Consider the following 12512-nt stretch of genomic DNA (forward strand, 5'->3'; position numbering starts at 1 on the left):
GTCAGACGCCGAGCGCACGACCCACTTTTCCATCCACATCCCATTTCATCGCGAGTCTTGGTTGGCCCTGGTGCGCGTTCGTGTTCGTCACGAGTTTTTCTGTCGCGAAAACGGCGTGATTCAACGATTTCGGTTTGTTTTCGCTCTAACGGCGCAGCAGCACACCGACGTGAACATGTCGAGATGGATTTTATGAGGCTGTTCGGCGCCCTGATCGCCTTCCTCTTCCACAATGGGTGCGCTTCTAAAATCAATGGTAAGACGCCAACACTTGCTTGACTCGGAGTTTCTAGTTTATTTTAAAAATTGCATGCGTCTTCTTGCATTTAATAATAATCGGCAACAATTGCTTGTTTTTGCACAATCTGCTGAGATTTTAAATATTGTGAGAGGGACTGAGAAAGGGGAAAAGCGCGTTGGTATTGTTATTATTAACAGGCGGCGTGATGTGGAAAATATCAACAGCCACATGTTGTTTTCGTCTCAGCTGCTCAGTCAGGAGGTCCCATCTTGAGTTCGACTAAACAGCTTCAATCCTGACGCCAGTAGCAGGAAATACGATCACAAATCACTCGCGGGGTTGGTTTTATACTAGTTTTTCATATAATTCAAATATTTGGGCCAAAGCTGTCAAGCCAAAATAACAGATGAAAATGATCAGAAAGTTGCACAGGAATGAATTGTTCCGCCAAAATCAATACAAAAGTTGCAGACAGCAGTCTATCCTTCACTTTAATGTTGTGATTGTTGGGTGAAAAAAACTAGTGTCAGTGCTGACAAATTGGTAATCAAGTCCAAATGATATTTTAGGTTTTATAAAGGAAGATAAGTTAGGATACATTGGCTGTATTTCTCTCGGTCCATTACTGAATATATATATATATATATATATATATATATATATATATATATATATATATATATATATATATATATATATATATATATATATATATATATATATATATATATATATATATATATATATATATATATATATATATATTTCATAAAATGTTGAAAAGCAATCAATTATTCAATATCTGGTAAGTGACAGTGCTTCCTAGTTATTTTCTGTTTTCTGTTAAGAAGAAAACATTTTGTGTCTTCTTAAAAAAGCAGAAAGCATCTCACACTCCTGCAACTCAGTGAAATTTATATAAATTTACATCCACACACAATAATGAATAACTTTATTAATTTTGTTTTCTTTTAGTCTGTAACAGAAAAGATTTGAAAAGCAGCAATGCGGTTGAAATTGAAAAAGAAATGAAAGCGATGTTTTTGCAAAACAAATAACCCCCCAAAAATATATATTTTTGCCTGGTTCAACTTAAAAGAAAATTAGCAAACTGGCCGATGATGAAATTAAGGTCACAAATGAAATCCCCATGATGTAAAGTAACTGGCGGCCCTACTTTACATCATGGGGATTTCATTTGTGACCTATGTCACAAAAGTTATTTAACTTTTATTTGATAATTGAAATTGATAATGAAATTCTGGTCCTCTGACAAATATCATTGATGATCTCTGCTGTGTAGGCATTCCCAGTGCAATACAGCCCCATTTGCTTTCTAATTTTTCAACCACGTGAGAACCACGGTCAGCCTCTTGTTCTCTCTCTCATGGCTGATGTTTCTGTCCAGGCCAAAGGATCTGCCGGCGAGGGACGGAGCGTCCATGCTATAAAGTGTCCTACATCCAGGACAGCAGGCGAAGGCTGACGTACCAAGACGCCAGACAGGCCTGCAGATCGGACGGAGGAGATCTCCTCAGCATCGAAACAGAAAGCGAGCAGCGACTGATCGAAAGATTCATACAGCAGCTCCACGCCGCCGATGGAGATTTCTGGATTGGCCTTCGACGCAGCCCGCAGCGTTTCAGGACTGGCAGCGTCAACCCGGGATGCCCGTCCCAGTACTTTTGGCTGGACGGGAGCAAAGCCAAGTTCAGGTTGTTTTTCTTTTCACAGATGCAACTCAGAAATTGTCCTTGCGTGTGCTATGTTGGTGTTTCCACTGCTGCTTCAAGACTGATAACCACAGACATTATTTTGGGGAAAAAATTGGAAAATAGCCGGTGTCATAAAAAATTTAATCACTATTGGTTTAAATGAGTCATTGTTGGGAGTATATCCAGTTAGCTCTAGCAGTTTTACACAGCAAAACAAAATGATGTGAAATAACAATATAGGAAGCAGAGGGTGTACTGCTTCACAGTCAAGAGGTCATGGGTTCAAATTTCTTCCTGGGCTTGCCTGAGTTGTCTTTGGGTACTCAGCCGCATGCCAAAACATGCATGTGAGGTTCACCATATTTTCAAAATTAGCGGTGTCAAACTCATTTTTTGTCTCAGGCCACATGGTAGTTATTAGGGATTGGACCGTAGTCTAAAAAATGGAGTCTCGTTCAAATGCTCTGCGTGGGACAGTTCACCATTATAGACAGCACTTTTTCTGTTTTTCAGTTTTCTTTATATTCACGTCGCATATGTGTGTGCAGGGGAGCTGCTAGGGGGTGGCCAGGGGTGGCCAAATAATCAATGCTATAGAATAGAGTGACTGGAGTGATTGAAGAGATTCCGATTCAAATTAATTTGAGCATTTGAACCTTGTGCCTTTCAGGAACTGGCACTGGGACGAGCCTTCCTGCGGCGGGGAAACGTGTGTGGTTCTTTACTACCAACCGTCTGCACCACCCGATGAGGAAGGCCATTTCCTCTTCCAGTGGAATGACGACAACTGCAATGCCAAGAACAACTACGTTTGCAAATATCCAAAAGGTGAGCCACAGGAACACATAAATACAGTTTTCTGACATTAAATCAGCATGTACAGTGTTTCCAACTCTCATAGTCTGTTAGTGGTTTTTTTGTTTTGGTTTTTGTGCTGTACCTGTTGATTAAATAACCGTATGTTGTGCAACTGAGGAAACCCAATCTCTTTATATTTTCAGAGAAGACGACAGTATTTACAGAAGCAGGGCGAGGGAACGCAGCACATGCAGGTACAACATGTACCATATGAAGTCTCAAGTGTCCGATGCCTCAAGGCTTGAAAATGCATTCAGACAAACATACAGTTTGTCCTTGCTCAGTTTCGAACTTATGATTCCACTTTCTAACTGGACGGATCATTAATAAGACATTTTGAATTATTTTTCCATAAACATGGAGTCATTTCTTTTGTTCCCCACAGTTCCTACAGTGATGCCAAATATATTCTTCACAACATCAAGTGGCGAGACGATTAAAGTAGGAATGCCTGAGTCATCAGGTTGGAAGAAAACGGACTGTTTTACACTCAACCAAGTATATTTTGGAATAATATTTTGAAAGCTGTTTTTTTTTGTTCTCCCTTTCAGTATCTTTCTCCGACAACTCCTTGTATGTTCCCTACATCCTGTACGCAACCATTCCTGCACTACTGCTGCTATTGCTTGCGGTTTCGGGCTTCTTCTGCTACAAACAAGCTAAGCGGTATGAACCAAAACACAAATATTTATCTAACGTCTCCAAAAACATTGCCTCTTTTCCATGATACAGTATGAACAGGGCAATATTCACTTTTGAGTACTAGCACTGTTCAAGTTTTTACAACTATGACTGGATTTGGGTTGGAGAACTTCTGTGCATGGGCGGATCTAGGATTTTTTTTTTCTTTGGGGGGGCCTTGGTGGCGAGCAAGGATATCAACTCTAAACTCAAACTTACCTACAAACTGTCTATAGACCTATTGAATCAGAGGCTTTTATTTATCTTTTTTTTCTGCCTTCAGGAGAAAGTCAAAAACCAAAAACTCAACCGGCCAACCAAAACCATGGATGCCCACCGAAGCATCAACTTGCCCTATTCAAGGACCCTATGCCTTCAGTGACATCACCAGACTTTCTCACCTGACTCCGGACAGCACCCTACCAGCTGACTTCAAAACCAAGTACCCGTATGCTGCTACAAAGGAACCCCAGTGGAATGAGTATGAGAATGTATATTTAGCGGACAGGGAGAGCGGCTTCGTGACAAATGACATCTACGAGACCACTGGAGCTCACTGTCGCCCTCAGCCTGGTTGGGTCGAAAATGAGATCTATGGGTAGGATGATACACTCTTCTGCGGCCTGCCAGGTGCGAGCTAAGGAATCTTACCCTGTCAGACTAAAGGACGTATTCTTTATCCTCCTTCTCTACCACATGCCCGGTGCAGGATACCTGAACATGTGCCTGTGACTGGAAACTATACTACCACGTTGTTCTGGATCTACAGTAGAACTAGTAGGACTTGAGACTATTAATGTCATGCATATTGTCAATGTACCAAAAAAGAAAATTGATCAATGGCTAAAAACTCAATTACTGCTGCATATAAAAGAATCCGTTCAACACAGTCCCGCATGCTTAATGTCTGGAATGAGTGAAGCAGGTTATGCAATCACAGATGTTTTGATTGTATCCATTTTGCTTCTTGTGGTTTACATTGTCCCCTTTTATCCATCATTTCTGTCGAGTTATGTAACAGCAGTTTTCATTTCAAAGAGCCAGTGATTAACCCAAATATTCCGCCTTGTCAGCTTGCCCGCAAATGCAGCGCTTTCTATATTTGGTTCAGCATGTTTTCTTGCGAGGTTGTATTCATTTAATAAAATGATTCAGCAGGATAATTCTGGCCTTTTCCTCTGAACTTGAAGAGTGACGTCATTTCATTCTTGATGTAAAGAAACAGGACATGTCGAACCTTGGATGACAGAACGTAACGTGACCCCTGCGAAGCATAAAGCTGTGAGCCTACCTGACTGTTCGATAAACTTCCGTGACAATGAACAGATTTGTAGGAAATTTTAGACATGTCATGGATTCACTCACCAGCGTGCCTGTCTCACAAATAATCTCTGACCGAACGAGTACCGTTCGGGTCTACGTGTGTCATGGAAAGCTGCAGCCAACCCAGTCAAGAAGAGGCTGAGTATGTTCTTGGAGAACGCTCGACAGGAAATGCCAAAAGCACATCTGGAACTCTTACATTCAGGAAGTCTAGTGCGTGACAGCAGGGGCCTTCAGAGCACAGCTCTGCCTGTCTACAGTCCACCGCTCAGTGGGAGACAGCTGCCTGTGGGCTGTACATCAAAACGTGACACTTGCTTGGTCACATTGTACTGTATTAATACACAGTACATACGGTATACTATTTATATTGTTTATTGTATAGATGCAACATACCTTGTATGTAAATAATACATATTGCGTATATATTTAAATAGATGTAGCTGCATAGATATTGTTAGTTCAGTCATGTAACTAAAGACGAAATTGTCCATTCTTGTGAATGTGACTTGTTGATTGACAAATGTGTGCTCTTTGATTGACAGGAGCCCAGTTCATGGAGTGTGCTGTCACTAAAGATGGGTTCACCAGCAGCCCCCGTGAAAGATTTGGATGTATGGATCCACCATTCAATAAAGGTTTAATAAATAAGGATAAGCCGTTTAGAAAATGGATGGATTGATGGGATTACTGTACGTAGCCTTGTTGCAATTGCCTTGTTTAGCCTGCAAGAGGTGCTATGACGTAGCTGATCAGGACGCTTGGGGCTGATAAAATGTTTTGTACTGTATATCACGAGGACTTGTATCAATGCTATGAAGTTTTAATTAGATTTCTCTATAATTGTTTAGTACGCATCATAAGGATCTGTAATGCATTACAACTATACGTCCTCAGAAGTTCCAAATTTCAAAGAATGTACAGAATGTCCACACATGCTGCACGGCACTTTTTTTTTTGACCCACGTGACAAAAAAAGGCAAATGAAGCTGAATATGAACATTAACCCCTTTCGTACCTCGCAAAAAAAAAAATTATGAAGCACCTGCATGAGCTGCACAAAAGAAAGTTACCTTATGCATGCAAGCAAGGGCGATGGATGGGCAGGCAAGGCAGTAGAGCAAACATGCATTTCGGAAGAGCAATTTTACCGGTTGACGTAAGAGGTGGGTCTGGTTGTCGTGGCAACCGATTGGCACCGAAGTGTGGAGCGGCGCCGTGGCCCCGCCCCGTGTACAAATACCCCCATGGCTTTGACGTCAATGCACGTCAGGCGGAGAACATGATGCCTCTTTGCGAGGCAACTCGTGTGTGCTGGCTGGCTGGCTGGCTGAGAGAGAGGACCGCGAGCTGATTCGGAAACAGTAGAGCACCATTGTGGCTGCAGGAAGGTGACATACAGGGTTTGCCCCCACGCCCCCCCCCCCCAAAAAAGAGAGAGAAAAGAAGAGAATGGACCTCCTCGTGTCCCCGCCGTTTTGAAAGAATACGCCGACAAATAACTAAAGTATTTTTTTTTAAATGGACACGCTTCGAATGGCGGCGGTGGTGGAGGCAGAAGCCGGTGGTTAGTTTAAGCTTGTTGGTGTGCAAAAGCTGAAAGAAACCCGTGTGAGCACCCCACGCCACCATCATCACCCCCCAGCTCGTCCTCCGCCGCCGAGACAGTCCCGTCGTCGAGAACAGCATGGTCATGGCTGACAGCGTCCAGAAACCGCTGCTCCGGGGTCCGGTTCGTGTGGGCTTCTACGACATCGAGCGCACTTTAGGAAAGGGCAACTTTGCCGTTGTTAAACTGGCCCGACATCGTATAGCCAAGACGGAGGTGAGTTGAAAAAAAAAAAGTATTGCGAAGTGGTTAGCTTGGAAGCTAACTTAGGCTACTGTGGAGTTCGATTCGAGTTACATAACTTTTTAGCCACTGACGCCCTGTGCATTTGGGGACGAGATTTTGGAAGCAAAACAAAGTTGGTTCGGTGAAGTGTGTGTTGTTAGCCCCCCCAGGTTGGCGGAAGGCTGACAGCCTGCACGTTTAACCCTGCTTGGCACGCTCCACTGCCGGTAAGAGCAATGAGCGTGAGCGCTGCTGGGAAACACAAATTGTAAACATGCATGGCTCCATGGTGGACGTTCATTTGGCATCATGATTCACTTTGAAAGATGTCTGGATACCGTTTAACTAATAAATGGGACATTTGTGTCATCCTTTTTTTTTTTTAACCCAATGACATGTTACTAAAACAGAATAGACATGTCAACCTTGGCGACATGAAATAAGACACAATATGGTGATACGTTATAACAAAATTATTATTTTTGATTCCTAGCAAGACGAATGTCACTGTAAAGAGTTGGAATTAAGAAACGGTATTCTAATTTTGTCAATATGGTAAGAATTAGGGATGTTATGACATTTAAAGGATTCAAAAGCCTGTCAAAACTGTAAATATCTTTCTCCATTGTTACAATGGAATGGCCTGTGACTGAAACAGTACTGTACTGTACCAGATTCGACCTGCCTCCTCCTTTTATGTAGCCTGCAAAAAAATAAAAAATCGTATGCAGCAACTTAGTTTTCATCATCTTCGTTTTTAATCCTGTTTTGCTGCAAAACCGTGCAAAATTCCCACGTCTTTCTCACCTGCATTTTACGCCTAACCCAGCAAAACAGGATCAATTGTCACAACTGTGTGCTCTTGCAGCTCTTAGATGTGCGATGACGTCAGCAGCGGCGTAACATGTAAATGACATTTTTGAGAGCAGCCATTTTTTTGAACACACTAGTGACAGAATTGCCAACGACTGTTTTTTCCTCAAACACAGGTGTCATACCGCCTCGGTCAAAGCTGCGACATGAACACCCATGAACACGGAATATTTAGCAAGTACAGAACCTGTACTTTCTGTCCCCGACACTGCCACCTGCATTTATACTTTATGTGCTAATTACTAAGCAATTTTTATTTGGGTTCTGAAAACACACACAGTACAACCATATATGATTTCACCTCAGTTCATGTTGGGCAGCTCTATTTTATTCTTGTGCTTTTACAGGAGTGGCGACCAAGGTAGTTTCTCTGTCTTTGTGCCCACCATGTGCCCTGCAGCTGACCCACAAAGTGTCACCATGTACCATGCACCTGTACCTTTTGTGCTTATGACCCACACAGCCATCCCAACCAGCGACCAAGCAAAGATCCTGTCTGGGTGTAAACACAGCCGTTCCGTATCTGGGGCGAGCTTCATGGGTCGGCGGTCTGGTTACGTAAGCCAAATCATGACGTGATTTAGTGGGTTTCTTGTGCCTCTGGTTCTGAAGAGTAGGATACACTGGAGAGATCTGTGTTTGGGATGTGTTCAGCTGCACGCACGCAGTCCACTGACATTGCTAGATTTGACATTCGAAACACTCTCAGGCAAAGCGCCACAAGGAGGGGGGTGGGGTGGGGGTTACAGAGATCCGAATTCTTGACGTCATCTTGCAAAGGGGGCCTTGCGTGCTTGGTACCACACAGAGCCGAAGACAAAATAGGCCACGAGACTTGCGAAAAGGACCTTTGATCACTTGGGCCTTTCAACAGTTTGAGGCGTAACGTCAGCAGTGATAACGTACAACAAAAGCACCATTGCCAAGACGAAGCTCGCGGTGCCTTAAAGACTGCCATTGTTGGCCAGCACATCGTAAGACTCTTATCGTTAATCCGGTTAGTAAAGTGAAGTAATACAGCGATAGTCTAGCCGGAGTCATTTGTAGCCATGGAGCGCTAATCCCAAAGCAAATGCATGTCAAACAAATGAGACACCTGCCAATTCCCTAGTTTCCCTCGTGTGTTAACAGCTCACACAAGACTGGCCGGCAGCTGACCTGGTCCAACCTGGAGATTGTAAAATTACCCAGCGTTTTTTTTGTGGGTCCGCTTTGTATGACGCAATTGAGTGTTTTGGCGGGGTCAATGAGAAAAGGTTAGCCCAGTGTGTGTATATAACCTATTTTTTCAACTTGAATGCGATAGATTTGCTGGCTTTGGTCCTCCAGTCAGTCCACCTCTGCAGGAAGTCATTTTACGCCATTTTGACCTTTGCATTGTTCCAATTGTCTGTTGTTTTTTTTTTTTCTTCATTCATTCATCTTCCAAAGCTCTTATCCTCTGTACGTAACTTTCAGTGTGAGTTGAAGGCCTTTTCCTCAAGTGAAGATGCACAAGGTTCTTTGATTTGATTCCTTCAAGTCCATGTCAAAGTTCTCTTTGAGTCTTAAACGAAAGCAAGCAAGTTCCAAATTTGTCAAATTTGACTGTTTTGTAATGGATAATTGGGTTTGTTTCCTGGAGTGAAAACATTTTTTGGAAATCTGAAACTACTCAAATGAACAGAAGTTGAATTTTCCGGATGTACCCTGCAAATCACGGAAGACTTTTATACGAGAACAACTGTTGTAATTCATTTTATTTTTTTATGAGTCACTAAAATGGCGTACAATAAAACGTGTTGTTGATTGCGAGATCATGAACACGATTGCGAAAATCCCGCTTCAGTTGAAATTTATTAAGCCAGTAATCGTTCATGAATGGCTTCATTACACACTCAGCCGTTTCTTTGTAAAAATGACACATACGGTGGATTTCAACTATTAATATCCTAAAGCACTCTATGATGTTTTTAACGGTTGACCCTGAATGATTTATGATGACATAGTTATCAGTGCGATCGTTTTCTTTTGACCAACGTAGTGTTTGCACTGTGGTCCGGGCATGTGGACAGTAGCACAATGCCGTGTGTGTTTTCTCAAAACACAGTGGCGTTTCTTTCCACTTTGTACGTGAGGAATCACAGCTGTGAGGGGGAACTGGGCTGTCCTCTTGTTTGCTCTTGCAGCTTCAGAGAACACTGCGGACCAATAGAGAGTTCTCCGAGGTCCGGCGAGTAATAATTATTTGACCCGGCCCAAAATAGTCTTAATGAGGGCCATAAAGTTGAAAGAAGATTTTAATTTTATTTTTTTTTCCAAAGAAGCCAAACAATGTTTACAAAGCCATCACAAGCATGACAAAGTGAACAGTAGGTTAAAAAAAAAACAAGTTTGTCTCAGAAACTTGCCAGTACTAAGCACTCATGAAATAAAAATTAAAATCTTGTGGGATTTCTTTGCAGGTGGCTATTAAAATCATTGACAAGACCCAGTTGGATGCAGTCAATCTTGAGAAGATCTACAGAGAAGTGCAGATCATGAAAATGCTGGATCACCCGCATATCATCAAGCTCTATCAGGTAAAGGTCAACTCGGCCCTTTTTGGGGATATTTGAAATTTGTCAATATTTTTGTTACAGATGTTAAAATGTATATATAATTATATTATAAATGTATATAATTAAATTAATTAATATAATTCTATTCATTTGTATTATTAATTAAATAAAAAATGTTGCTCCTAAAAACTGTCTAGTTAGACACCTTTCCTGTTGTCCTAAGGGAATTGGATCTGTCCAAGACACATCCTAATGCTCCGCAAACAAACAGTTGTCTTGACGATCCTGACACCAGGATGTGTCTGTGTGTTCTGCACCTTGTCACGTGCACTTTGCATGACAACTGACCAGACCTGAAATGTGTCTGGATGAGTTTTGAAAAGAATTATTGGTTCACGTCACGAAAGAGTAAAATATCTCATTAGAAATACATTGCGGTCTTTAACTGCAGTCGTCATGTCAGCGCTTTCTGATCATTGCAGCATCCGTCTTTATCCTTCATTTGGCTTTGCTGAAGGCACCTCCCCCGCCCTCTTTGCTATAATGATCTGCATCTGTTTGGAGATTTTTCTTTGTGCATTTTCTAATGTTTGTTAGGGGTATGTAATGAGCCAGGAATTCCAGAGCGCTACAATGCAAAGCAGACGACATACGGCACAATCAGTTTTCTGATAAGTCTCCAGGAGTTGTCAATAAGGTTAATACACAAAGATTAGTCACAGATTATCCAAATACTTTTAGGCTAATGACAAATTTAATGGTGGTGTTAAAAAAAGGCAGCAGCTCGGTACCAAAATCCCAAATTGAACATGCTTAACTGGTGAATTTGGTTAACAAAGTACCTTGGAAACAAACTTCACCTATGTGACACAATAACATCAACACACTGGCAATATCTGCGAAATTACATAAGCTTGTTGGGTCCTAGTTTGTTTGGACAAAGTGGACAAATGTTCATTATCCTTACACAACAACCACGTGGCCATGTTCCAGTATTCTGCCATGTTATTTCGGTGGGTGTCATTCTTTCCAAAGGCATAGCCAACCAATCAGTTCGGGTCAATTAGTGATTTCTTCTCCCGTCTCAAACCGGCGTTGGCCTTGTGGCCCAGTGGGACGCCTGAGCCAGTAAAGGGAAACACGCAGGCACAGGCACAATGGTCCCTACTCTCGTTTGTCATTTGTGACATTGTGTCATTGGGGACAATTCAATTGTTTTTGTGTTTGCTATACACTTTAATGGAAAATAGGATTGTGACAACCGTCCAATCCATCATCCATTAGTGAAAATGGGAATAAATATGGAGGTGAGCGCTTGTGTTGTCTGTACAAGGCATCAGCCTGAAAATTAAATAAACATAACCACATTAGAATGCTTTAAAAATAGTTGCAGTCAACATTGCGGTGTATATGTTTTTTTTTCCAGTATGCACCACTGGATTAAAAAGTCGAGCCAAGATGGGTTCTTTAGACGGCTAACATGCCTCGCCATTATCTTGACTTAGCACTGAACAAGAGCGATTGCAACTCGTGTGCTCAGCATGCCAACCATAAGGCTTGGTTCATAGATCATAATTGGAGAAGGGCCTGGTTACATACTTGTCACAAAGCAACGGGGCATCGCTTTGCCCTGTCTGGAATTTCAAGTATGAACCCTCCACTTGTACCGCATTTTATGTTATGACATGACACATAATGGGCGAGAGTCATTTCCCTGCATGCCATGTCGTCACAACAAGGAGTCTGTTTACGGCAGGGACAGCTAATAACCGAAAGCTACCGCAATAGCTTGCTAGGGAGGCTCACTGTCACCACTTTTAGGATTACTTTTTTTTTAATGCTATGCAGGTGCGGTTTGCATACTGCAGAGAGCTGCCTGATATGAATAAATAAATGAATAAACAAATTTAAAAAATAAATAAATAGTACCTCCATTATCAACTAAATCAATCACAATGACATTCATTGAATTAAATAAAAAGTTAAATATTAGTCTCTAATACAAGAAGACATTAAATTCCAGAATGAGGGCCAAAAATCTGAAATCTTTTTTTTTGTTTGTTCATTTGCTTGACGCATAACTCAAGCTTCCTTATCACCAGAGCAGAGCCCAAACTAAAATGTGTTATGAAACAATGCTGCACCTTTTCCAAGAAACCATTTCTTCACTCAATGATTTTTGTCAGTGGAGCAGATGGAAAATTGATCATGAACAAAAAGAGTGGGATCCCGAGTGTGAACGTCTGGCTCGGTGTGTCTGATTCACCCTCCGCTCTCCACATTTAATTCTGTTTGATCTCCTGAATGTTTCTGCTTCTAAATTGGGTCTCCGCCTCCCACACAGCGCCGCATTGAGCAAGCACAGCCATGGTTTTTCGAGTCCCATTCAGATATCTACCCGTCCACCTCCACTATCCACACATTCATTGTTTCCCCTCGATCCTTGT

The 12512-nt window shown here is 41.9% G+C and overlaps 2 protein-coding genes across 2 annotated transcripts in view; both read left to right on the forward strand.

Moving 5' to 3' along the window:
- LOC133155977 (chondrolectin-like) lies at positions 1 to 4658 on the forward strand. Its single transcript, XM_061281678.1, has 7 exons — positions 1 to 256; positions 1650 to 1956; positions 2627 to 2784; positions 2958 to 3008; positions 3200 to 3277; positions 3366 to 3480; positions 3779 to 4658. Exons 1-7 carry the CDS (start codon positions 184 to 186, stop codon positions 4095 to 4097), a joined length of 1101 nt encoding a protein of 366 aa, XP_061137662.1. The 5' UTR covers positions 1 to 183; the 3' UTR covers positions 4098 to 4658.
- A 1417-nt stretch (positions 4659 to 6075) lies between these two features.
- The window catches only part of LOC133155536 (serine/threonine-protein kinase SIK2-like), a 29388-nt gene continuing 22951 nt past the window's right edge, over positions 6076 to 12512 (forward strand). Inside the window, exons 1-2 of the mRNA XM_061280937.1 lie at positions 6076 to 6643; positions 9970 to 10086. Coding sequence (XP_061136921.1) covers positions 6506 to 6643; positions 9970 to 10086 — 255 coding nt within the window. The 5' untranslated portion in view covers positions 6076 to 6505. The remainder of the gene's footprint in view (positions 6644 to 9969; positions 10087 to 12512) is intronic.

This window comes from Syngnathus typhle, linkage group LG6, assembly GCF_033458585.1.
Source record: "Syngnathus typhle isolate RoL2023-S1 ecotype Sweden linkage group LG6, RoL_Styp_1.0, whole genome shotgun sequence".
Classification (NCBI taxonomy): domain Eukaryota; kingdom Metazoa; phylum Chordata; class Actinopteri; order Syngnathiformes; family Syngnathidae; genus Syngnathus; species Syngnathus typhle.